The following is a 23,482-nucleotide window of genomic DNA, read 5'->3' on the forward strand; positions in this document are numbered from 1 at the left end:
CTGAAAAGAAATGCAAAGTTTGAAACAACCAGAGCTGCTATTTTTACAATGCGATTTGCTAAATAATGGACGTGTAGATCAGCATCATTCTTCATCATAATTATTAGAGTGCGAGAGAGAGAGACTACCCTAACTAGCGCCCCCGTTTCACAACCACGGTCATCAGGCATATCCGTCAGGCCCACCGGGTCCCTGTTCTGTTTTCACTTTCTCCCCCAAATAGCAGCTAGCTTTCTCCACACAGAACTAATGTTGCTGTCGGCCCAGCCGGTCTGCCTACGCGCCACCACTAACAAGGGCACTCGCGTGTACTACATGTCAGCAGAAGCAAAGCGCGGTTCACGTGCAACGAACGGGGCTATATCTTCCGGAGCAACAAGCGGTCACTTCCGCTGCTGAGGCAGTGGCGGGTTCTGTGAGGATAGGCGTGTCGTGTTTTTCTGGGCCGGTCACCGCTTCTAACCAATAACAGGGCTCCCTGGGAAGGACAGTCGCGAAGGCCCGCCTGCAATCCGCTCTCAGCCTATCAGTTTAAACTAGCCTTCTGATTACATTCCCTCACATACTTCAATGGAGATAGTTTAGAATTGGACAGAGGAGACGCGAAAATGTTTAAGGTCCAAACTCGGGAGACTGGAGGTAAGACATATATTCTGGAGCCTGCTATTTGATTTGGGCGAGTTGACGTATAGGAGATATGCCGTCAGAGGACATAGAGCAACCCCCCGTCGGGTGGGGCTCTTATTTTATATATATTTTTTGATGTACACGCACTAAACAAGTGTAGGGTACCGGCAGTGGTTTGGTAACGTGGATAATGTGTAAATATGGTAGGGGGGAATGATTGTGGGCGAGGGGCAGGTGGACTTATTCCCTTAACATTTTATTACTGAAAATATGAGCTGGCAATACCCTATGCACTATGTGACAGTTCCGTAGTGAAACGCTGATACTGTCCAGAACAAAGTTTGACAACCATGGAGAAGCCATCCATTTCTCGTGGAAAGCTTGACGGTGTCCAGAGCAAATTTGTGTTAGTGACTTAGACAGAAAATAACTGTGCTGAGTTGTAGTTTTCATATTAAACCGTCTGATTGTTTTGAGCCTGCCTCTAGTAACTTGTCATGTTTATAGTTTTGTAGCATCTCTTGTGGAGCTATATTGATGTTTCTCTTATTTGTTTCTTTTGCGAAACGTTGCTGCTTGTGAAGTAATCGGGGGCTTCTTAGGTTCTGTTTAGCAAACATGGAATACAAAACAAACAACTCAAAATCCAATTGTAATGCTATCTGCAGTGTTAGGAAATGGAACAAAAACAATCTTCGTAGCTAGCATAAATTGGGGTCGGGGTGAGTCAGCAAAATAAACCGAGTCCGGAGCAGAGCATGACAATCAGTTCATAAAATGTATCTTTTTTTATTTTTTTCCCCCAAGAAATTGGCTGTATGAACGAAGATAATATTAAATCTGTCCTGGTTTAATTAATTGGTTTCAGGCAGCGTTGTAAAATATCAATGGGGTCTTAGGCACCTGCTGTATGGATCCAAATATATCCATCAAGTGGGAAGATAACTCAGTTGGATAATACACTTAGTTTTGTTTTTAGAATTTATAAAGCGCATGGCGACCCGAAGGCATCCCAGCGCTAAAAGCAACGAAACACGAGTAGGAGGGAGAGTCGGTATTAATTACAGAATAAAAAAGTTTTAAGCTTTTTTCTAAAGAGGCGCTCGGAGGGTTCAAAACAGAGCTCCATAGGAAGGGTGTTCCAAAGGTGGGAGGCCTTACTGGAAAAGGAGTTGTTACCCCAGGCTCTCTTAAAGCGAGAGACTTGTGCATACCTAAGAGAGGAGGAGCGGAGGCTCCTGGAGGGAGTGTGCAGGAAAATACGTTTCCTCAGGTAAATGGGGCCTTTGCCATGTAAGGCCCTATGAACAATGCAGAGAGATTTAAACTGAATCCTTTCTTTAACGGGGAGCCAGTGGAGGGTGGAGATAGCCAGTTTAGCGGAAGCGTATTTTGAGGAGTGGGTAAGAAGCCTGGCAGATGCATTTTGTACTCTCGGCAGCTTCTTTATAACATAAAGAGGGGAACTAAGGAACAAAGAGTTTCCGTAGTCCAAGCGGGAAAGAATTAGGGCTTGAATAAGAATTCTTCTGGCTGTAGGAGGGAGAAGGGTAAGAATCTTTCTAAACATGCGCAAGAGACCAAAACAGGTAGAGGAGGTTTTACTGGCTTGGGAATCCATGGTAAGCCGGGGGTCAAGCATCACACCTAGAGTTTTAACCTGGGATTTAGGGGGAGGAAGAGACCTAAAGGCGTCTGAGAGAGAGGGAAGAGGGTGAGCGGGGGACCGTTACCAAGGACCAGGACTTCCGATTTTCCATCGTTAAACTTGAGTTTGGACTCAGTCATCCAATTGGCAATATCACTCATGCAGCGAGAGAGATTAGTCACTGGCGAGTCTCCAGAACTGGAAAGAGACACCACTAACTGGGTGTCATCTGCATAGGTTACCAGAGACAGATTGTGAGGGGCAATTACCTAGCTAAAGGTGACAAGTAAACGTTAAAAAGGGTAGGGCTGAGGGACGAGCCCTGGGGAACTCCACATGCCAAAGGGAAAAGACCAGAAAAAAAGGTACGGTCCAAGACTTGGAAAGATCTATCTTTAAGGAAGGAGGAGAGCCAAGAAAGGGCAGAACCTCCTACTCCTATATCCGATAGTCTCAAACAGAGAAGATCATGGTCGACAGTGTTGAATGCTGCGCTTAGGTCAAGCAAAATGATGGCTACGTGCGACCCTCGGTCTAAGAGCTGGCGAGCTGACTCAGTTACTGTAAGAAGGGCTGATTCAGTGCTGTGCAAGGCTCTGAAGCCCATTTGGGTGGAATGAAGAAGTTCATTGTTTTCAAGATAGCAGGTGAATTCAGTGTTAGCTTGGTGGCAAAATTTTCATGCCTTCCCGGGGGAGGATTGACTCCTTCAGAAAACAGCACGGAGGGTAAATGTGCCTGCTATGAACCGCATCGTGTAACATTCACCCCAAAGATCCTCATCCTTCTGCCTTCTTCTGAAGTTACAAGATGAATGTCTTTGTTTCCTCGATGGCTTTTGGGATTAAGGTGTTAGACTCCTGCTAACTGTAACCAAGCTAAAATAAGTGCTGGTGGGCCTCTTTGCACCTGTGGTCAGGGCGTGCAGAATGTATTAAATTGTCTACTTGTCAATGGGGCACGTTGCTTTATAGATCTACTTGTCCTGTTTAAAAAAAAATCCACTTGTCCCAGTGGTGCCATGTAGTGCGGCGACAAATTATGGCAGCAATCTCACTATATAAGAGCTCTGATAATGGCCCCTCTGATTATGCAGGGGCTTATACTATAGTAAGGTTTGAATAGTAGCAATACCCTTATTTTGCCACTTTTCAGCAGATCTACATACTGAGGCTGGAGCTAGTGGGAAGCAACAGTTTCAGGGTTGGTATGCCCATTTGAGTCTGCGCAAACCTAATGTTTTAGGGGTTTTCCCCAGCTCTTCTCAAATCCTTTCCCATACTAAGAAATGTTGGAAATTTACTCCTGACAAAACTTCTTCCAGTACTGGGGGGAAAAAGTGAAGACGGGAAAGTGAACTTGTAAATGCTCAACAGATTTTCGTGTGAGCAAATCTACACATCTATATTCGCTTGCGCTAAAATGCAGTTCATAAATATTTTCCAGGAGTACAGTTTCCTTGCAAGCGTAGGTAAATTCTTGTGAATTAATGAAAGGCTTAAATCTGCACTAGTGCAAGGACATATGCTATGGTTGCACTTTTATGATGCTCTTTAAGAAATGGACCCCTAGTTAGGTCTGGCATTAACCAAGACCTTTGGTTTTTATTAAACTTATTTTTCTCTATTGACACACTTCTTGTGAAAGAGCAGAATGTATCAGCACACAAAGTAATTTTGTTCAGTACCAGCACCTGTTGTGGAAATGTGTGCTTTTTGAGATAAAAAAAAATGTTTGATTTTTTGCCAAAACTTGTTCTGGTTGTTAGGACCCAGCAGCTCTCACAACAATTAAGTTTTACAAAAACTATGTCAAAACAAGACACGCATTGACAAAACAAAAAGCTGACCACTAATGTCGACCTACTGGTTTTGCCAATGCTTGTTTATTTTCATGCTTTCCATAATCCTGTTGAAACTGGTTACACTGAGTTTCCATTATGATTTTTTTTTGCAAATACTGGAATGCATGAAAATATTGTACTAAATGATATTTCAAAGAAATAATACCTAAAATTCCACAGTTGTTTAACAAAACTTTTTTTTTTTTTTCCCCAGTTACATTTCTTGGGAACATTTTGATTTGCAAGCAGCTAATCCATCTTGATTTCAAGCTTCTTTAAGTATTTGCCTCAGAACAAATAGCATTCTGGGAGCATATTCATAGCTTCATATTGTCAAACTTTGCAAATCAGTGCACACATTTTTATATACAGGAACCACTGTCAGTAGTGCAGTCCTAGCTTAATTATTTACTTATAGCGCACACCCTAATAATAAAGGCGTTGCATTAATGAACCATAAGTACAAGTTCCAATAGCAATAACATGGACATTCAGACAACTTCTTTCCCTTATCCATAATGGACTGTATACTGGTGGTTTGGGCCTTCTTGTCCCAAGCACAAAATAAACATGAAAACTTGTTGTCCTTGACCCCAAACACTATGTCCTGTGGGGGGTATAGGAATTCCACACCCCTGTGTCCCTGTGATTAAGAGACATGAAGTAGTGCTCCGTTACAGATGAATGTGCAGACTTGCCTAGAATACTAGATTGAAAAGGTTGTGGTGCTTTGTTTGAGGCAGCCATGACACATATTATTTGAATAGTCCATTTGTGTGTGAATAGGGATACACAGGTATGTACTGGAAACTGACTGACTTTGGTAACCCATCTGAGTGGCCGACCAGTGGCTGAGGCCCCGGTTCTGCTCTTGTTTCGAGATTGGAAGAGAAACAAGGTGCAAGGAGAAAACTAGACATGAAAAGCAAGAGAAGACACCCTGGAAAACATGGTTCTCAAAGTAAAACTCACGAGAGAGTGCCTGAAGTACAGAATGTAGTAGCTTGTCTTTCCATCAGTAAGCTGTTTTTAAAAAAAAATCCTTTTTTAAATTTTTTTATTTTTTTGAAAATGGAGAATAGATTGAGTACTCGTGTTTGGCTGCTCCTTGTCATTAGTAAATATATAACTTGTTAACTTAATTCCAAAGGCTTGTGTTTGGTGCACTGTTATAATGAAACATTACAATAAACATATTTAAAAATTCAGCATCCTGTAGGGACGCACGGACGTGGAAGTATGGAAGTTTGAATAGCAAATGCCTCGGTATTCCTATTAAAAGTATAACAACATTGCCTAGAACTGTTACTGTTATTTCTGGTGTAACGACCTGCTTAGAAGAGTGTAATATTAGGAGTATGACAGCAGTGTTTAGATGTGCTGTAACTAATGTGTTCAAATATTTCGTTCCTCTACATTTCATGTGCATCCAGAGCTTCGGTCAAAAATGCCTTCTAGAAGTTTTGGTCCCGTTTGGGTAACCTAGTCGGTTGTGAACAGAGATGACACCTTTTAGATTCGGACAGTCACAGACTAAGTTATTCCTTAATTTTACGAGCACTTTAGGACTTGTGTAGGTTAACAGCAGATAAAAAGATTAGATAAGCAGAGTTCCTACTTAAGCCTGACCCAAGATCCCAGTTATCGACTAGATGGCTGAATTTACAAGTAGTATAGGACACACTGACATCTCAAATACCTATCCAGCGTAACCACCGACAAAGCCGTCTCATATACAGGACATCCACACCTCCCAAGTCATCCTAAACACCATAAAAATGGGACTCTGTATATAACGGGGTCACTCACGACCGGCTTGGGGGGCTGTGTTTAGCAATAACTTACAATTTAAAAGCACCTTATCAGAGTTCCAGCTGTCGGGCAACAATAAAAATATCAAGATAACTGTTGTGATTAATTTTCCTGAAAGAGGGAGATTTTGTTTTGCCCAGTGGCATTTTTGACTCGCTGTAAAGTAGCGCATAAGTTTAGTATGCCTGTTGTGGATAGCTGAGTGGATTAGCAAAGCCAGCCTTTACCGGTGCTTTAAAACGAATGAAAAGTATGTGAGAGAGGGACTATGGAGAGATGAGGGGCACTTTTGACATGGTGGCAGCCTTTATGGGAAGTATGAAATGTTTCTATGAGACCTTTGTGTGGTCAGTGCTCGTTTAAGAGGGGGTAGCCTCTGGTCTGTCCATTGTGAGTGGCTTTGGTTGTATCGGTCCCCTTGATCTGCAGCAATATTTCATGTGCGTTCATTAGGCCAATGCTGAGTTATTCTGTAGTGGTTGAAGTTTGGGATCACTGTGTTGGGCAGTAGTCGGGGGATCCCCTCCTATAATTTGAGCAGTGACTGAATTTGCCAAACCTTAATTTGAGTTTGATGTACCATGATCGGAAAGATACATTCCATGTTGTCTTCCAATCAGAAGTAATGTGTTGAAAGGATGTAGCTATGAATACATTTACTAATTTATCATTCATAAGAGATTCTGATTAGACTTGGTAAGCTCTACTAAGCAATGTGGTTTGACATAAAGAAGGGCATTTTCGTATTGGACAATGTTGATCTTAGCCCTATGAATATTTAACAAATGGAAGCGAGAGTACCTATTTTTGTAGGTCAAGACCAGCAATTGCTTTTAGTCAATATTGTCACTTTACACGAAACAACAGGAATTAGAAACCTCCTCTTATAAAATAGCATCTGTGTAGTGTAGGAAGCTGGCTCTTTATATAGTGGACCAAAAAGAGGTACACTGTAAAGAGTCCAAGCAAACGCCAGAGGAATTACAAAGGCACAAATTACACCCCAGATGCTCTTTTTTGTGATACTGTGGGTGAGCATTCAGGCATATTAGAGGTTAGTGCTAAGCATGTATTGCACACTCAAAGGCAGTAAGCAAGACACGCACTCAAAACAGAAACGCGACACCAGTTTTTAAAAAATAACACGTACTTTTATATAAATGTTGATACCAGGACCATCAGAATCAAATGAGTACTTTTAAAGTTATGAATGTCACTGTTTTCAAAAGTTGACAGTGCAATGTGTGGAGCAGTAATGTTATCCTATTGGGGAAGAACATATACGGGATATGGGTACTTGGCATTGACTTACAGGACCCATCTTCTGCAGTTAAGGTATGGGGAAAGGTAAAAGGCCACACCAACAGTTCACTTCGGGGGACTCTTGAGCCTCCAGGTGTGTTAGGGCATAAGGTGTCTCATTCACTTGAGTCGAGAGCAGTGCGGTCAGAAAGAGGCTGCAAGCAGGTACTGGGTGGCCAGTCTGGCGGAACTCACAGAGGAGCTCATCCCTTGAGATCCTCGGGCACATGGGGACACCGTTGGCCCACTTCTTCTCTGACTGTGGGGCTCTTGTGCAGTGGTGTTTTTTGGCTTCAGGTTCCTGTGCAGGCGATACTCGCGGTTGGAAGGGGCCTGCAGAAAGAGGCTGCAAGCATAGTGGCCGAACTGAAGGTGAGCTTCATCTCTGAAGCGCTTGGGAACCATATTGATGCTGGTGGCCCACTTTCCTCTGGCTAGGTGGCTCTGGTCCAGTGATGATGCCTGGCCTAATGGTCCTGGGTCCTCACAGTTCTTCGTTTGCCTGCAGATGCAGGGAAGCAGCTCCTCTGCTCCAAGGGTGGTATTCATTGGTGATTTGCGAAGCAGTGGCAGCTCGCCCGGTTTCTTGGAAGCTGCAGTAGCATACCAAAGGCGGTGGGTGTTAGAAATGGGGGTTCTGGTTGGCTAGGCTACGCACCTCAGCCAGGCAGGTTGGATACACCCAAGATAACCCCTGCCACCATCCCTCCTCCCCCGCCTGTAGCTTGGCCAGAGCGGGCATGCATATATCAGAGGCGATGTGTAAAGTCTTTGTGTAACACGTACACACACACACACCAGTGACACAATAAACAAACCACATAAGAGACTCCACACAATGTTATATAAAATATATTATACATAATCCATAGACAAAAACATAAATCATTAGTCACTTTGCCAACTGGGCTATTGTCAAAAAAACCATAATGCGTACAATAAAAGAATTACTATTATATTGCAAAACATAACGAAAGGAAACATTACTGTGCGTCTCACACAGCCCCTGAAATAGTACTCGTTTTCCTGACCAGTATAAGGTATAAAAACATGCATCCATCCAAGCATTAAATGCAGCATGTAATGAGTAAGGCACAGGAATTACCGCATTAGTGCCAGTAATGTAAAGTAGGTAAGGGACAAGCATATGGATATACTTCTTAAAACATAGGTCCCAGCACTCCTCGCTGCTATTAGCAGGATCATGGTAATCCTTGGAACATTTGGTATAGCAAATGCACTTGAGACATGCGGGGTCCAGGAGCTCCTGCATGCCTGTTATCTAGAGTACAGAAATCGGTCCCTAAATGCAACACAAACCAGTCTGGTGCTGAACGGGGTGTCTGTTTCAGACCTGACAACAACAACGAGCCACGGAGCAAACAACCGAGGTATGGCTCAAACACTGTGGGGGGCACACACTCTGCGACTTCTCATGTGCACGATTTCCAAGGGTGGCGTCCCACAGACGTACATGGTATCTGCTGAAACATCTGAGGTGTGCAGGTTAAATGCTGGCAAGCTCTTCTGTAGCGTGAGGGGAGTGCGCTTGAGTCTCCTCAGAGTGCCACTTGGGGAGAAGGATTGACATCAGTGCAGATACCAGCGGGCCTTTGGGTTTGGGCCAACCTTCCTAGTTCCCCAGGTGGGTGTGGGTGCACAAACCTGGCATTTCCTCTTGTCCTGGGCTCCGCTTGCCTTGTCCTTCATGGTGGCCTGGCCCCACTAGAGGGATTTTGCAAAGAAGGGCGCCCTCCCCTGTTCATGGGGTTATGATGCGGGCCACACAGCAAAGTCTCTTCGCCGTGGGGGTTTCCAATGGTTATTACCCTGGGTGCCTGGTCCGGGTGGAAACACCAATTCCTTGGGGTTTCTCTTAAGTCCACAAGGAATCAGGCAGGCGAGGCCTACGGTATCCGGGCAATGTGACATGCGAGCTTGACACACCGATCCCAACTCCACGGGCACAGTGCAGGGACGAAGTAAGGCGTCTAATGTGTGCTACTCTTCTAAAAGCGCTCATCATGCGCTGGATTATAAAGCTCTCGCCACGTGCTAGCTTTTGGGACAAAAGAGAACCTAAACTGAAGCGCTCACCACACACTTCTCCGGGGACAAAGTGCTGAGACACGCTTTGAACCAAGGGGTTATGAAGCTGTTATGAAGAAGGGGGGGGTGGGGAGGGGGAGGAGACACAAGGCAGTCTGCAGTAGGCAGGTGGACTAGTACAACCTCCAGTAATCCAGAAGGCAATCTTCCCTGGCAGCACTGCAGTGCTTTGGCAGCAGGGCAACAAGCAGAAAAGCGATCCAGGAAATCCTTACGGCCACCAAGCAGTGTCAGGTAGCAGTCAACCACAGAAGAGCAGTCCAGATGAGTCCTTTGTGCAGTCCCTCTGACAGGCACAGTCCCAGTTCCAAAAGTGCTCTCTGAATCTTGGGGTCAGAGCCTCTACGTATACTCAAAAATGCCTTTATTCAGGGGCTATTTTCAAAGGGACCCTTTCAAATGAAGCACAACACCCTCTCAACCCTGCCCTGCCCTGTCTCCAGACATCAGTAGGGGGTAATCGGCTCATTGTGTGAGGCAGGACAGAGACTATTTACACGTAGATGTGAATGAACCTCCCCAGCCCAGGAAGACTATCGGTATGCAGAGGTCTTTTCTGTCACAGCCAGCCTCCTGTTGTGTGATGGCTGTCTGGAAAGTATGCACCAAGTGGAGCTGTCACTCTGCCTCAGATGTGGCTTGGAATCTGGCTGCAAAACACTAGATTTATAAGTACAGAGAAATGCCCACTTTCTAAAAGTAAACACATTTAGGGGCAACCCAGTATTCCCCTAGGAACTGGGTACAGACAATGTCTCACTTAAAAATGCTCCTAGAGGAATTATTTAGCTATAGTATGCGTACATATTATCCAGTCTTCAATTAATGAATAAGACCACTCCGTACTGTTAAAATCCAATATATTACTCCATAGGATTCAGGAAGTTCCAAAAAATGTACAACAATTCCAACAAATGTCCATTTCATAAACAACACTGTATATAACCCCTCTAGATCATAAGATTGAATCCCAACTACAGATCCAGGGAGGAGTTTAACCCTCCAATGACACGGTTCTGCACAATAATTGCCTGGTTTTCAGTCCCAGTTCAAGCAATATCATGGACTTTCAATTCAGCTTGTCAAATGAGAAGGTAATGTCAACGTTTCGGCCTGTAGTGGCAGTCAGAAGTCCATCAGGACTCAGTGGTGTTAAATAATACCTACACATGAGAAAAATTGATGGAAAAAAAAAACGTACGTGCAATCTATTAAATCACACCATGTGTACCGCCGGTTGAACCCAAAAACACCAACACTAGGCAGCTTTTCAGGTGGTGTTCCCCTGTCTTCTTTTCAAGTAACTCCTTTTCTTGCTTTTGTGCTCCTCAACTGTTTGACTTGCACTCACACACAACCCTTCCATCATTGATTCAATAACTCATGAGCCCCTCACTTTCCCCATCAAACACTTTGGTGTACGGCGTGACCCAGTTTCTGCATTTTGAGCAATTCATTGGGTGTGGGGGAAAACCTGTTAGGGTATTGAGCTTTGTCCTACGGGCCAACATTGTTTTTCAGTGCACTTTTTATTAAAGGTTATCCTGCCTTGTACTGCGAATTGGGCCTTCTAATAAATTGATTGAAGCATTGAACTGGTTCATTGGCCTCTGGGTGATGAACTGGAATCCTCTTGTACCTTTATGCCAAACTCAAATGAAAGTACACATTTTGACAGATAAACTGTGCATTGTGTTGCCCAAGAACAAGCATTAGCGAATATCCTACCTATGAAACACCTCTTCTTCTAAAAAGTTAATTAAAACATCCAACTCAGCATTATCAACCACTTCCAATACCAGCTGTTTGATTTAGTAATCCACCACTAATATGGTGTAAACCTCTGTCAAAACCCCTTGCAGAGGGGTCTTGGTGCAAGCAGGAGTTGGGGGTGGGGGAGGTGAAGGCATTTTACTTCAGATGTCAGAGGGCTGACCCACTACGGTTCCTTGGTAAGTGGGTCATGTACTACCCCTTTCAGCTCTTGATTCAGAGGTAGTGCTGGTTGAGCAGTCAAATGGCCAGGCAGTTTGAGGGGGGAGTAGGTGTGAGGAATACGGATGTCCATCCAAATTCTTGTTTTTATGACCATTGAGTATTTTAATGTGAGCACACAAAGCTTAGGAGTCAACACACAAAATAATTTCCACAGTCTACTAATCCCAGTCTTGTGAGGCTGGTTATTCCACTTTCGATACTGGACTCCTGGTGCAGCTCACCCTAGAACCCACAGAACACAACCTAAGTTTGGCATTAAGTGTCAACTTTAATAGTGCGAAGTACCAAGTTTGTGTGAGTCTCAAGCAGGTCTGCCGGCCCCAAACAGTCCTATTTGACCAGATGGAAGTCGGCAAGTGCAGGAGGACCTGGGTGCATGTTGGTGGGCTCTGGTCTCGGACACTTTTCTGATGATGCGTCTGCCTTTCTTCAGTCTCTGGACGGCCCGTGTTGGACGTGTTTCCCTCCATCAGTATTTGTTCTAGCAGCAGCCTGGACATGACTGGCCCAAGCAGCAGTCCTGCTTTCACTGCAGCCCTCCTCTTGGCGCATATTGGTCACTGGCTGGGTCTACATGCAGGCGACAGCCCTCCCTTTTCAGCAACCCACACCTGATGTAAGGGAACGGCTGACTAGTGCTGCAGCAACAGTCCTGACCGAGAGTCTGATTTACCTCACAGGTAACCACTCAGCTGGATCTACACTGAGCCTTATTCCCTCCAGGTGTCCTCCTCCTCCTCCTCTTCACATGGTCCACTGGTCGTGGCAGGCAGACAGAAGGCTGGTGCTCAAGGCAAGTGGTCTTTACTCCTGGGTGGTATCCCCTCACCCAGCAGAGGAAGTAGCAGACATTGATCTCCTAGTCTTGGTTTGAGTAGGTAAAAGTCTTGGTGCTCTTCTCTGAATGAATAGTGCTGTTGAACAAAGTGTGGAACTCATACTTCCACATTTATAGGCCAGTTTCAGACACAAATGTGATTTTGTCTCTGTTTGAAATTCGGGTTACGGTTGCCAGCTCCTTTTGAAATGCTCTCTCCTCTTCACTGCCCTTTGCCAAAAGGACAATCTGCCACTGCAAAGTGGATCTAGTTCAGACTGACCCACCCCACAGGCCAAAGGTGTAACTGGGGATCACACCTGGATGCCAGCCGCCACTGAATTATGCCTCCTATAAGTTCAAAGGCCTGAGCCTTCCTCTCTATCAAGATTTCCTGGTCCAGTCCTCGAAGATTCTACTCACCCACACGCTATGGCCAGTCATATTTTATGAGGTCGAGCTATTTTTAGGACTTACTCCTCCCTTCTGATGAGCTGACATAGAACATGTGTTCTGTTCATTTAGAAAGTGAAGGAGCCCTTTTAAATCTTGTAATTGTCACATTTGCTCTGAGTTTAGAGACTGAGGTCAAAAATCAGTTTGTCTTACAATTAATTTTCCTTCTGACTGCAGAATTCCAGGATTTTGTCAGATGTGTTTTTTTTTTTTTCCTAACACACATCTAAATATCTAAGTCATCTGTACAAACATTTCAAAATATATTTCAGTGGTTGTGGAATCCTATTGTTTGTACCTCTGTGTGATGAAAAACACTTTAATAGGGTGAAAATGGATCAGAACACCTTACTTTTAGGGCCAGATGCAGCAAAGGTTTTTACCCATTCTGTGTCTATGGGAAAAAGTGTTTGTGACAATGTCATCCCTTGGCGATATACTTATTAAAAGTATGTGTTTAAACATAAACCCTCCTGCCCTGGTAGCAATGCTATTAGTAAACTAAGAGGCAAGTAATGGATCATGTGTCCCCCTCTAGGTGGGCTAGAATATTTGTATACGTGGTGCAAACGTTTAGTCTATTTAATGAAGCATAGAAGTTTTTTTTGTTCAGCAGAAATGCTGTGCTCACAAATTTTAAGGTACACCCCTGAGAATGAAGAAAAAGGCGACTCTGTAAACTAACATACTTGCCTAGGATCACACAAATTGAGGCCTGTTTATGGGTCAAGTACATTAGTTATGGTAGTGTAGATTATTCAAGTTACTTGACCTACAGGTCTAGTAACATTTTATTATGATTTTTCGAGGCCTGTGGCCCTCAGCGCCAATGTGATCAGTCACACCATCTCCCTGACACTGAGCAAAGGCCCCCTGACTAGTAACTCTTCCTGGAATCAAAGATGTGCGCAGAAACTGTTCTACTTCATATTCTCCAGTGTGGGCCCCAGCCCCTACGAATGTCCGCAATCCACATCTCCTGTCTTTTGGTTGCAATCCACACCTCCTACTAGCCTCTCCAGGTCCTGTGTTTCCAACATGGAACCCACAGACCTCCATTTTTGTGTGTGTGTGTGTGTGTCTGTAGAGGGTACCACACACACATTCATCCCAGTATGTGCACTCAAGTATCACTGCCCAGTGCTACACAGTCCATGCAGGCTAAAGCATGAGTTAAGTATACAGCAGAGGAACTTTAAAGGAGTGGGCCAGTAGACACCACTTCTGTGAAACAGGTGAAGATGCCATTTCACACAACTGATTACAAAATGGTATGCTGCCACCCCTGTTCTCGTGTCCCGAGCCTCACCCCCAGTCTAACAAGACCACATTGCCATAAGACAGGCCTAGATTATGGTGCACACACACATTCTGTGTTCACCATTGACCAAAAATGATTACCAGGTGTTCAGATAACCATGCAGCTGATGAACGATGGGCAGCGATGCATGTCCATCACCATGTGGGGGCTGAGGGTGACTTTTCCGTCCTAACAGCTTCCCTCCTTATTGGAGCATGAGCAGGTCTAATCAAATCAATTCCAAGCTCTGAACGATCAACAGGCGCAGGTTTTAACAACTAAAGGGTTAGCCGACTTGTCATTTACCCTGGCATAGTTTTCAGTGTATTACTTAGCGATCCACCGTTTTTGTCCATTCTACGGATACTCCATGCTCCTGGTGTTATGGGAAACTACCAAAAGTTCTACTTTTTGTGTGTGTTCGAATCAGCAAAATAGATGTAGTATTTTTCATTGAACCAAGTCCATATGATTTGATCGGGTTGCTTTGCCAATTTCGTGATTAATGTTGCTGCAGTGCAGTTTTGGTTGCATTCTATTACCAGCATATGTTTAGTGTGCATCTATCATTTGTACTGTCTCATAGTGCTTTAGAGATCTCTGTATTTTAGAATTTGTTGACCAAAGCCATCGTGGTCTGTAATCATTGTCTGAAAATAGAAAAAATGTCAGTCCAGGGTATTTTATGTTGTAGAAAGTAAAAAAAAAAAAAAAGTGCGCATGTATGTCTTTTAAAGGGTTATTTTCATTTTGTCAGTCCAATTTACTGCTAATGTTTTGATATTTAGGTTGAGCCTAGGCAACGCACCAATGCGGTCTCTCGGCATGTTGTAATCTACATCTGTGGGCTTTCACCACACCCATTTCACGCCGATCACTTTCATTCGTTCCTTGACCTACCTTTCAAAATTCCCTTGATTTAGTAGGGAAATGCTTCACGTTTCTCCCGCCATGAGGCTGCTTTGTTTCCACCTTGGAGACTGACCCTGTTACCTGGACAATTGCATGATCGGCAATATACCTTAGTGTGACACGCTACTTTTGCCTTGCCCCTTCGCACTGCGTGAACGTATGTTGTTTCTTCCTCTTCCATTTTTTTGGGCATGCTGCTGTTTCTTTGTGGTGTCTGTGTTCTTTACATGAGGACGTGAAGTTTCATATAGTGCGACCTCATATTTATTTTTTCAGCCAGCATGTTACCCCTCTCTGCTCCCTCAACCTGAATAAACAGCGTAAACTTTTATCAAAATGGGCACAGAGCTTCATTTTTCAGCACACCGCTCAAAAGTAATCGGATGGGTTCAATTCAGCATTGCAGGGTGCAGTACATTATGTGGCCGAAATAGGTCCCAAGGGACACCTAGTGAGAGCCTGTGGTACCTCACCCTTTCCCTGCTTCGTGCACGTTATAATATGTTGACTGACAAAAACCTGCAACATTTACTGTTCTAAGTGTAAAAGCGTTAACGTTACCATGTTCCTGCTTACATTCCACATACTTAACTTATTCTTGCGTTCCTATGATTGTTTGCTTTTTTCCAGGATGTGTTTTTTTTTTTTTTTTTTTTTTTCAGCCAGCATATTACTCTTGTCTCCCCTCTCTCATAACCTATTTACCATTTTCTGCTCCTTCAGTGCAGCAAGGTCATACGAATGGCAGTAGTGCTATGCAAATATCATCACTCCACTGCACACAAAAAAACAAAAGTAAAAAGAAATGCCATTTTCAATGCCTATAGCTTTCATAAATGCGAGACCGACTGCATTGCAAATGTTTGTTAAATTTGTCATCTTCTGTTTCTCTTTTTTAGATGAGCGCCTCACAGCAGATGAGATGGATGAGCAGAGGAGGCAAAATATTGCTTATCAGTACCTCTGTCACCTAGAAGAAGCTAAACGGTTTGTGCAGTACTTACAGTGGTTGATGTTTTATTTTCCTGAGGATTTTGTCCTGTGCTTAGTAATTGTGGAATGCTCCAGGTATTCTAAAAGTGTTCTTGGTAGAATCCAGTATTTGTAAAATCCCCACACTCTGCATTTTTTTGTCGGCCTGTGAATCAACCATTTGTTTTAAGCCCAAGTGGTAATTTACAATTGTATGCTGTTCATAATTTTTTTTCTCATGGCTACTGAAACGTATTTTTCTGTTCCACCACTGTACCGTCTTCTTAGTGATTGATCTATGATCTCCTACCATTATTATGCGACCCAGGCAATGTTTTCCTAGGAATATCATCTCTGACAACTGACCGAGTAGAGCATAAACATTGTGCCCTGTAAATGTAGACCACTCTCATTTTTATGAATCTATTTAAGTGAGTAATATTATTTCCAGATATCTTTGCCTCCCATTGATTATCAATGCTTTTTTTCTGAGAAGTGGATTCTGAATCTAAGAATAAACCATGTCCCATATTTTCTATAACATATTTTGAAAGAAAAACACTTTATTTTATAGTCCACTTCCTCTGTCATAAAAGCGCTTGTGTTTTTCTTCAGTGCATGTTAAAATGTACTGGACACAATTGGGTTAGAGTTATATGAAAGAGCAGTGAAGGTTGAGTGCCGGTTCAAAGCATGGAATGACTTCAGGGTTATAAAAATAGACATTGTCCATTTGAATATTTTATTTAGTTGATTGTATAAGAAGCATGTTTTTCATTCAGGAAATGCTTTAAAAAAGTTTCTATAAGTGTGTCTTTGTTTTTATAAGTCTTCCTGCTCATCTTCCTTAAATTCTAATAAAGTTGTTGGAAGATTGTTAAAAACCAGTGTATGATGCCTAATTCCTTTGGACAGCTGGATGGAGGCTTGTTTGAATGAAGAATTGCCCCCACCAACTGAGCTGGAAGAAAGCTTGCGGAATGGAGTCATCTTGGCAAAGCTTGGCCACTTCTTTGCACCAGATATTGTACCTCTTAAAAAGATCTATGACAGTGAGCAGCTGCGATATAAGGTAAATGATGTTTAGATGTACTTACCTAAACACCTGGAATTAAACTTAGACTAAAGTGCTTAAATCGGAGTGAAGAGATATCAATGCATGCTAGAAGTAAGAACATAACATAAGTGTGATTGGTTGTCACATTTAACATCCTGCCTAGCGACAAAAGGAACCGTGTGAAAGGAGCAGACAACCTGTTTAAGGATCAAAATGTGCAGTCACATTTGTGTATAAGCTAGATTACCATTTATCTGCGTGTATTTATAAATAAAAACAAAATAGACTGGTAGCAATGCATTCCCCATACAGTGCACCAAATGCACTTACCCGATGAGCTGTCTTCCATTGAAACCTCTTCTGTGACTCCTCCCTATAAAGGAGGACACCACGTACAGTCCTTTGAAACCTGGGTAAAACAATCAGAATAAGTGCCTTAGGAGAAAAACAACGCATTACCTTTAATCATCGACTCTACTTTGTTTATAAGGTAAAAAGGGAAATACTAGCTTACAGCTCTAATCAATAAATGCATCACAATATCTTTGTTGACCAAAATCAGTAAATGGAATACAGTTTTAATTTAATCATTCCAGTCAGTTTCAAGTTACAGAATAAAATGTTCAAAATTTGAAAATTACATTCTGCCTAATACTTCTTTTTTTTTTTCTTTCATTTTTTTTTTTCAGTTATGTCTTATTATTAACTGTGTTGCTGTAAATACTGTACTGGCTGCATACATTGTACCCATCTTTCCTGCTCAAGCCAAGTTTTGCTTTTAAACTGTTCTCGGGCATACTGTGTTTTGTAGTGCTTCTATTACAGAGCCAGTGATACTGGCTAGACTTAGCGTTTTCGGGTACGCTTGTTGAGTACAGCATCCTCTGGCACATTACAGTGATCGCATACCTCGACGAACCTTCTAAGGTGGGCTTTCCCATCAAATGAGAAATAGCAACCACCTATTCCTCCTCCATTTTGGATTCTGCTGCAGAGTCCATCAAGTGTAATCTAAGAAACCACAAAACCCTCTCTTCTCTCTTGTGTGAGCATCAAAGTCTTTTACTAATCCAGTGAGCACCAGAACTGCAACACCCTATCTGAGAAATAAGTCCTGCCCTTTTAATTGTTTTTAAATCGCCTCTGGCCTCTAAAAGATCACTTGCTCAATCTGCTGGCTTCTTCTGGATATAACCAGTTGACCTGTTTTTTATTTTTTTCCTTTCTATGGACTTACCTAATCACATTGGTGCAGGATGGATGGATGGATGGATGGTTGGTTCCTGTCTGTAGTGGCATAGTGAACACAAAAATCAAGAGACTGGATGGGACTTAGAGCAATTGCCAATGGCAAGGATTAATTTTAGCAATTCATCCACACAATTTATATGTTCTCACTGAAAATGGGATTTTGGTGCAGAGCAGAAGATGCACCCATTGGCAATGTAGATGAGATTAAGTTTGCAAATTAGTTTAAGGTGAGACATCCAAGCAAGATGTAACATTAGACAGCATTATGTCATGTTTTGTTGAATAAATGTGTTGGACGCCTGTTTAAGCTGTTGTCTGTGATTGAAAAATGCAATCTAATGTGTTATCTTTTTTTAGGCAACAGGCCTTCATTTTCGACATACCGATAATGTCAACCACTGGCGCAGTGCTATGAACCATATCGGCCTTCCTTCGGTAATACACAGTTGGAATTTGATCCAAGTTACTACTTTAATATTTGTTAATGGCTGCAACATATTGTTTATTTTTTTGAAAATGTATCCTTTGGTGCTTGATATTCACTCTGCTTATTGATTTGATTTTAACGACTTCCAAATGAAGAAATGGGATGTGTTCACGTCATAGTATTTTTAAATGCACAGACATGTTGGCAACTCTAGATCCACAGTTGTTTTTTTATTTTTTTTTATGTGCTTTTGCAGTCCTGTGTATTGGACTACATGAAGCCTGGCTGTGTCTAAATAGTGTGCCGTGGAGGAGTTTTAGTAAAGTTCAGGAAGTGTGACGGGATTGGGAGATGAGCTGTCCATGTTCACATCAAATATTGAAGGGTTCAACATGCATATGTAGTCTTTATTGATACATCTGTTGATTCACATGTTGAATTTCAGATTGAGCTAAATGGAAATACACCAATGCGACTGTATATGTGATAATGGGTTTCTTTGAATTGGTACACATTATCTACCTAAAGCCACTCTCCCAACCAGAGTTGTGCTGTTTTCCATTGGTAAGTCAAAAAAAGAGGATAAGACCCAGCAATACTTGTGTAAGCTTGCGCTAGCCAGAAGAAAAGTTCCTATATATTTTTGTTCTCTCTGCTAGGTAGCAATTTGTTACGCTTTCATGTAACTTATGATATTAAAAGTAGGCTCGGTTGTTTTCTAGGATTTAGGCGCACTTTCTGTTAGAATCCATGCCTTTTTTGCTTTCCACTTATTATTTTATTTTTTTTAATAGATTTTTCAGCCGGAAACCACAGACATCTATGATAAGAAAAACATGCCTCGTGCTGTCTACTGTATTCACGCTTTAAGGTGAGATCTCTGTTCGCATGCAGATTCCAGAGGACTAGGCTCAATTACAACTAGATTTTTCTTGAGAGGAACTCAGCTTTTTCTGATACTTACATTTCATAAACACTCATGGTGGCCAGAATTTGTTTCCAACCAGTATCAAAACACATAGGCTCTCCTATAAAGAGGTAAGCCCCACAGACTAACTGTGTGGAGTTGGATTTACCAGGTGGAATGATGCATGGGTTCCCTATTCCTTGGGGTTTAAAACAGATATTTAGCACCTGTGCATAACACGCTCATTTGCGTTTAAGATGGCCTGTTGTAGAGTGTGGCCAGACTGCACTGCAGCAAGTTCCAAAGATGATTTTTGGACTGCATAGTCTGGCTGATGACATTACGTCTTGTGTTTCTGAATCTGGAAAATCTAGATACAGCAACACCTGGTCATGTTTAATTGAGTGAAACTGCATCCAGATATTCTTCGCTAGTTTAGAAATCAAGGTCAGTAGTCAAATTAAAAATAGTATTTGGTTATGTTACTTTGTTCCCTCAAAACAAATTCTTCATATAGAGCTACAGCTTTTAGCATAACTGGTAGGTTTTCCTCCTCCTTCGTTAAATAAAAATATCAGTTTTTCACTTCAAGGCCATTTCCCAAGCCATGTTGGTAGAATTCAGTGCTTCTAGATCTGGGCTTTCATGTCTCAATTTCATGATATTTGGTAGTTCATCTTGGTGCTTTCTGGGAATCCAATTGTTCGAATAAATCTCTCGAATGATGTTTAACTGGAATGTCAAGGATTGTGGAAATGGTTTTATGAAAACATGCGTAGAGGTGGCAATGCTAGCCTATGTTTTTCCTTTATTGCTAAGTCTGTCGTGTCAACAGAAAATAGTAAATCTGTCCATTACAAACATGCAATGTCAAACTTTGAAGTCATGTATTGTTTGCAAACAGGTTATTTGGTTCTCCATAACTTATTTAATTGTGTGTTGAGCATCATTTTACGTCTGGTTCGTAGTTGGGAATGTAAGGTTGTTTGAATCAACTCCATTCTTAACACTCCCTTTTCAGTGTTTTTATATTTTGTAACTAATATTTCTGCCAAAGTATATCCTTGAGTAATTAAAGTAATTTTTATAACCCACATTGTAATTTACTTGGCTATGAATAACAATACCACCATTTCCTTAATTGGTATTTTTTTAATGCTGTGGTAAATGTATGTATTCTGCAGTTACCACAGGTTTCTCTTCCAGAAAACGGCATAGTTATTCAGTCCACCAGCAACCTTCACCCTATAAGCTCCTTTTTTTGTGTGAATTCCTAATTCTTATCTCTTTGCTTTTCTTTTGATGTTTCTCATCTTTAATGTTGTTAATACACACATTGCTTTCCTGGTCGTCTCTCAAAAGGATGTTGATCCAGTATCGTGCAAGCACCATTCAACAAAAGCCCTCTGATCTCGAATAGCTGTCATATTAATTGATCAGTTATCACTAGCACCAGTAAAGTGGTAGTGCTTTATATAATGTGCTACAAATGCTCATTTTGGATTATTCTAGAGTCCTCATGTGGCACCAGTCTGACAACATTTGACATTCCGGCAATGCTAAATCCAGTGCTCTTCAGCAGAGCTTTCCAATCTTGCCTGTTTTAATAGAATGCAGCTTTTTATTTTTAACAATTGTTACCAAATCTACTATTCATTAAACATTTTCTGAAGCACTTTGTTTAATTCATTTGAAGATCTTTTCTGTGCATTAAAACCATATTCATCAATGGTTGAGCAGCACTTTTTGTTGGTTTTGATTCAATTTGACTCTGGTCTTATGTTGTCCAGTTTAAGTTAGAAATATGTGGAAAGTATGGTTGTAGTAGAGCAGCTGTTTTTGAAATGCTAAGAATAGGAGATGTGGTGTCTGATTTAATATTTTGGGAATCCTCAGAGTTGGGTTTTAAGACCAGTTACCCTATTGACCAGAGTGTATGATTCTTTTCAAATGATCTCCATTCATTTTGCTCGTTTTCCAATTTCTTCTATTTACAATGTTTTGTGCACTCATTAAATACAGTGAATTACTATGTAAGCAATGTTTTTTTTTTTTTTTCTCATTTTATTGGAATGGTCCCACTTTTTTTATTTGAGTCTTTAAATAATACATTTTCCCGTTAACTATCCACATTGATCAGAATGCAAAAGGGACATTTACACTGAAATGTCTATAGAAGTTTTGCATTGTTATGAAACCATGTATAATCCAAATACAGTTGTAATACACTTTGATATTTCTTATCAAATAGCAGAGCAGGCTTTCTCTTAATTGAAATGAAGGTAAAATTTAGAATACCAAGGGGTTTATAATGGCTACAGCACAAGCTATGGACAGGATCTGTTCTCTTCCCATGTTGTCATTTTGGACCTATGTTGACCTGGAAGACATGTTGAAAGTATAGGATTTTTTTTTTTTTAAGACCAGTTTTCTGTTTAGGACCAGACAAAGGAAGTAAACCAGATTGTTTAGTGTATGAAAGTCTATGACAAAATAAAAAATTGATGTCATATTTGTAAATTACTGGACAGATATTCATTTTGTGTATTGTTTAAATATGTTACTGACTGGTAATGTATCAGAGTGGTTAATAACAAAATTCAAAATGGGGATGAAACATCAGTGACTTTAAATGATTTCTGTAATTCCTGTGTTAAGAAATGAAAAGGACAACTAAGGAAATACATGTAGTACAAGGAAATCCCAGGCATACATTTTTCCTTCATTACATTTGATAAGTTATTACTACTGTTGAAGGCTTCCCGTAGAATTCTGGTAAGTTGTGAAGGTGTTGTTCAATTGATTAATAGCCTAATTATTTTTTATTTCAGTTTATTCTTGTTTAAGCTTGGTTTGGCTCCACAAATACAGGACTTGTACGGAAAAGTGAATTTTACAGGTAAGACCATAGATCTGCCTTTGATGAAGGGCACACCAAACATAAGGGTGATGGTTTCTGATAAGGTTGATGGATTTACGTTGTAGTCTAGTATATTTTGCGTTTCTCATTCCTTGTGGGTGTAAATGAGGAACATCCTATACCCCGCAGTCACTACCCCAACGTTACCACGCCTTCATTTAACTCGCAAGTCGTTACATCGACTTGCTTTAGAGGGTGCGTTGTTGGGCTCCTGTAGGATTTTTAAATCCAAAACCTTCCCTACCGCTGCTTAGACTGGATTAGAACTAGTCATTTTTACTGTTCCAAAGTCCAGCGTCCCCTAAGGCAAGTTGTTAGATCAAATTACCACACATTCATTTAACCCATGAATCGTTCTAAGTGTAGACTGAATGGTGGGGTTGAGTCTTCGTAAACATGTTACTTTCCTCCAATTGTTTTTTTTTTTTTTTTTTTTCGGACTAATATTTGGAAAACTTTCAATTCAGACTCAAAAAATATGCCAGTGGCTTTCAATTTCTAAACTGTGAGATGGATTTCTTTATTCAACCCCTTTATGACAAATAGTTCTTCTCGTGTAACTACAATACAAACTATTAAATGGAAGCCTTTGTGTGGTATTTGGATGTCACTTTGAGGCTCCCATAATGTATGTAGTGTCCAAAAGTTTGAAATCTTGCCTTACAAGCTGATTCCTTAAGCTGGTTAAATGTGCCCTGCTCGGTTATTTTGCTCGACTAAATGACTTTTTTTTAATCTAGTTAACTGTGTTTGAAATTCCTGTCTCCAAAAAATTAGGCTGTTTAAAATATTTGAATTGGCATATTTTGGATTCTATTGCAGAGGAAGAAGTTAACAATATGAAGTCTGAATTGGACAAGTATGGACTGCAGATGCCGGCCTTCAGTAAAATTGGAGGGATTCTTGCCAATGAACTTTCTGTAGATGAAGCTGCAGGCAAGACCGCTAATGATACTATTTTTTTTTTTTATAAAGATTTGTTTAATATGACTAAGCTTTTTATTCCTTCCAGGAGTTTTAAGTAGCTGTGATGTGTAATTTCAAAGATCCAAACTTTCCTCTAGTCTTTAATGTGTCAAGAAAATTCACCATGTAAGTCTTTGCAAAGTTCCCATATTCTGTGT

At 41.4% G+C, this 23,482-nt stretch overlaps 1 protein-coding gene across 1 annotated transcript in view; it reads left to right on the forward strand.

The window, feature by feature from the left end:
- Positions 1-412: 412 nt before the first annotated feature.
- The window catches only part of IQGAP3 (IQ motif containing GTPase activating protein 3), a 158,035-nt gene continuing 134,965 nt past the window's right edge, over positions 413-23,482 (forward strand). The window contains exons 1-7 of the mRNA XM_069218034.1: positions 413-639; positions 15,724-15,811; positions 16,712-16,868; positions 18,462-18,539; positions 19,326-19,402; positions 22,270-22,337; positions 23,181-23,294. Coding sequence (XP_069074135.1) covers positions 609-639; positions 15,724-15,811; positions 16,712-16,868; positions 18,462-18,539; positions 19,326-19,402; positions 22,270-22,337; positions 23,181-23,294 — 613 coding nt within the window. The 5' untranslated portion in view covers positions 413-608. The remainder of the gene's footprint in view (positions 640-15,723; positions 15,812-16,711; positions 16,869-18,461; positions 18,540-19,325; positions 19,403-22,269; positions 22,338-23,180; positions 23,295-23,482) is intronic.

Source organism: Pleurodeles waltl, chromosome 12 (genome assembly GCF_031143425.1).
Source record: "Pleurodeles waltl isolate 20211129_DDA chromosome 12, aPleWal1.hap1.20221129, whole genome shotgun sequence".
Lineage (NCBI taxonomy): Eukaryota > Metazoa > Chordata > Amphibia > Caudata > Salamandridae > Pleurodeles > Pleurodeles waltl.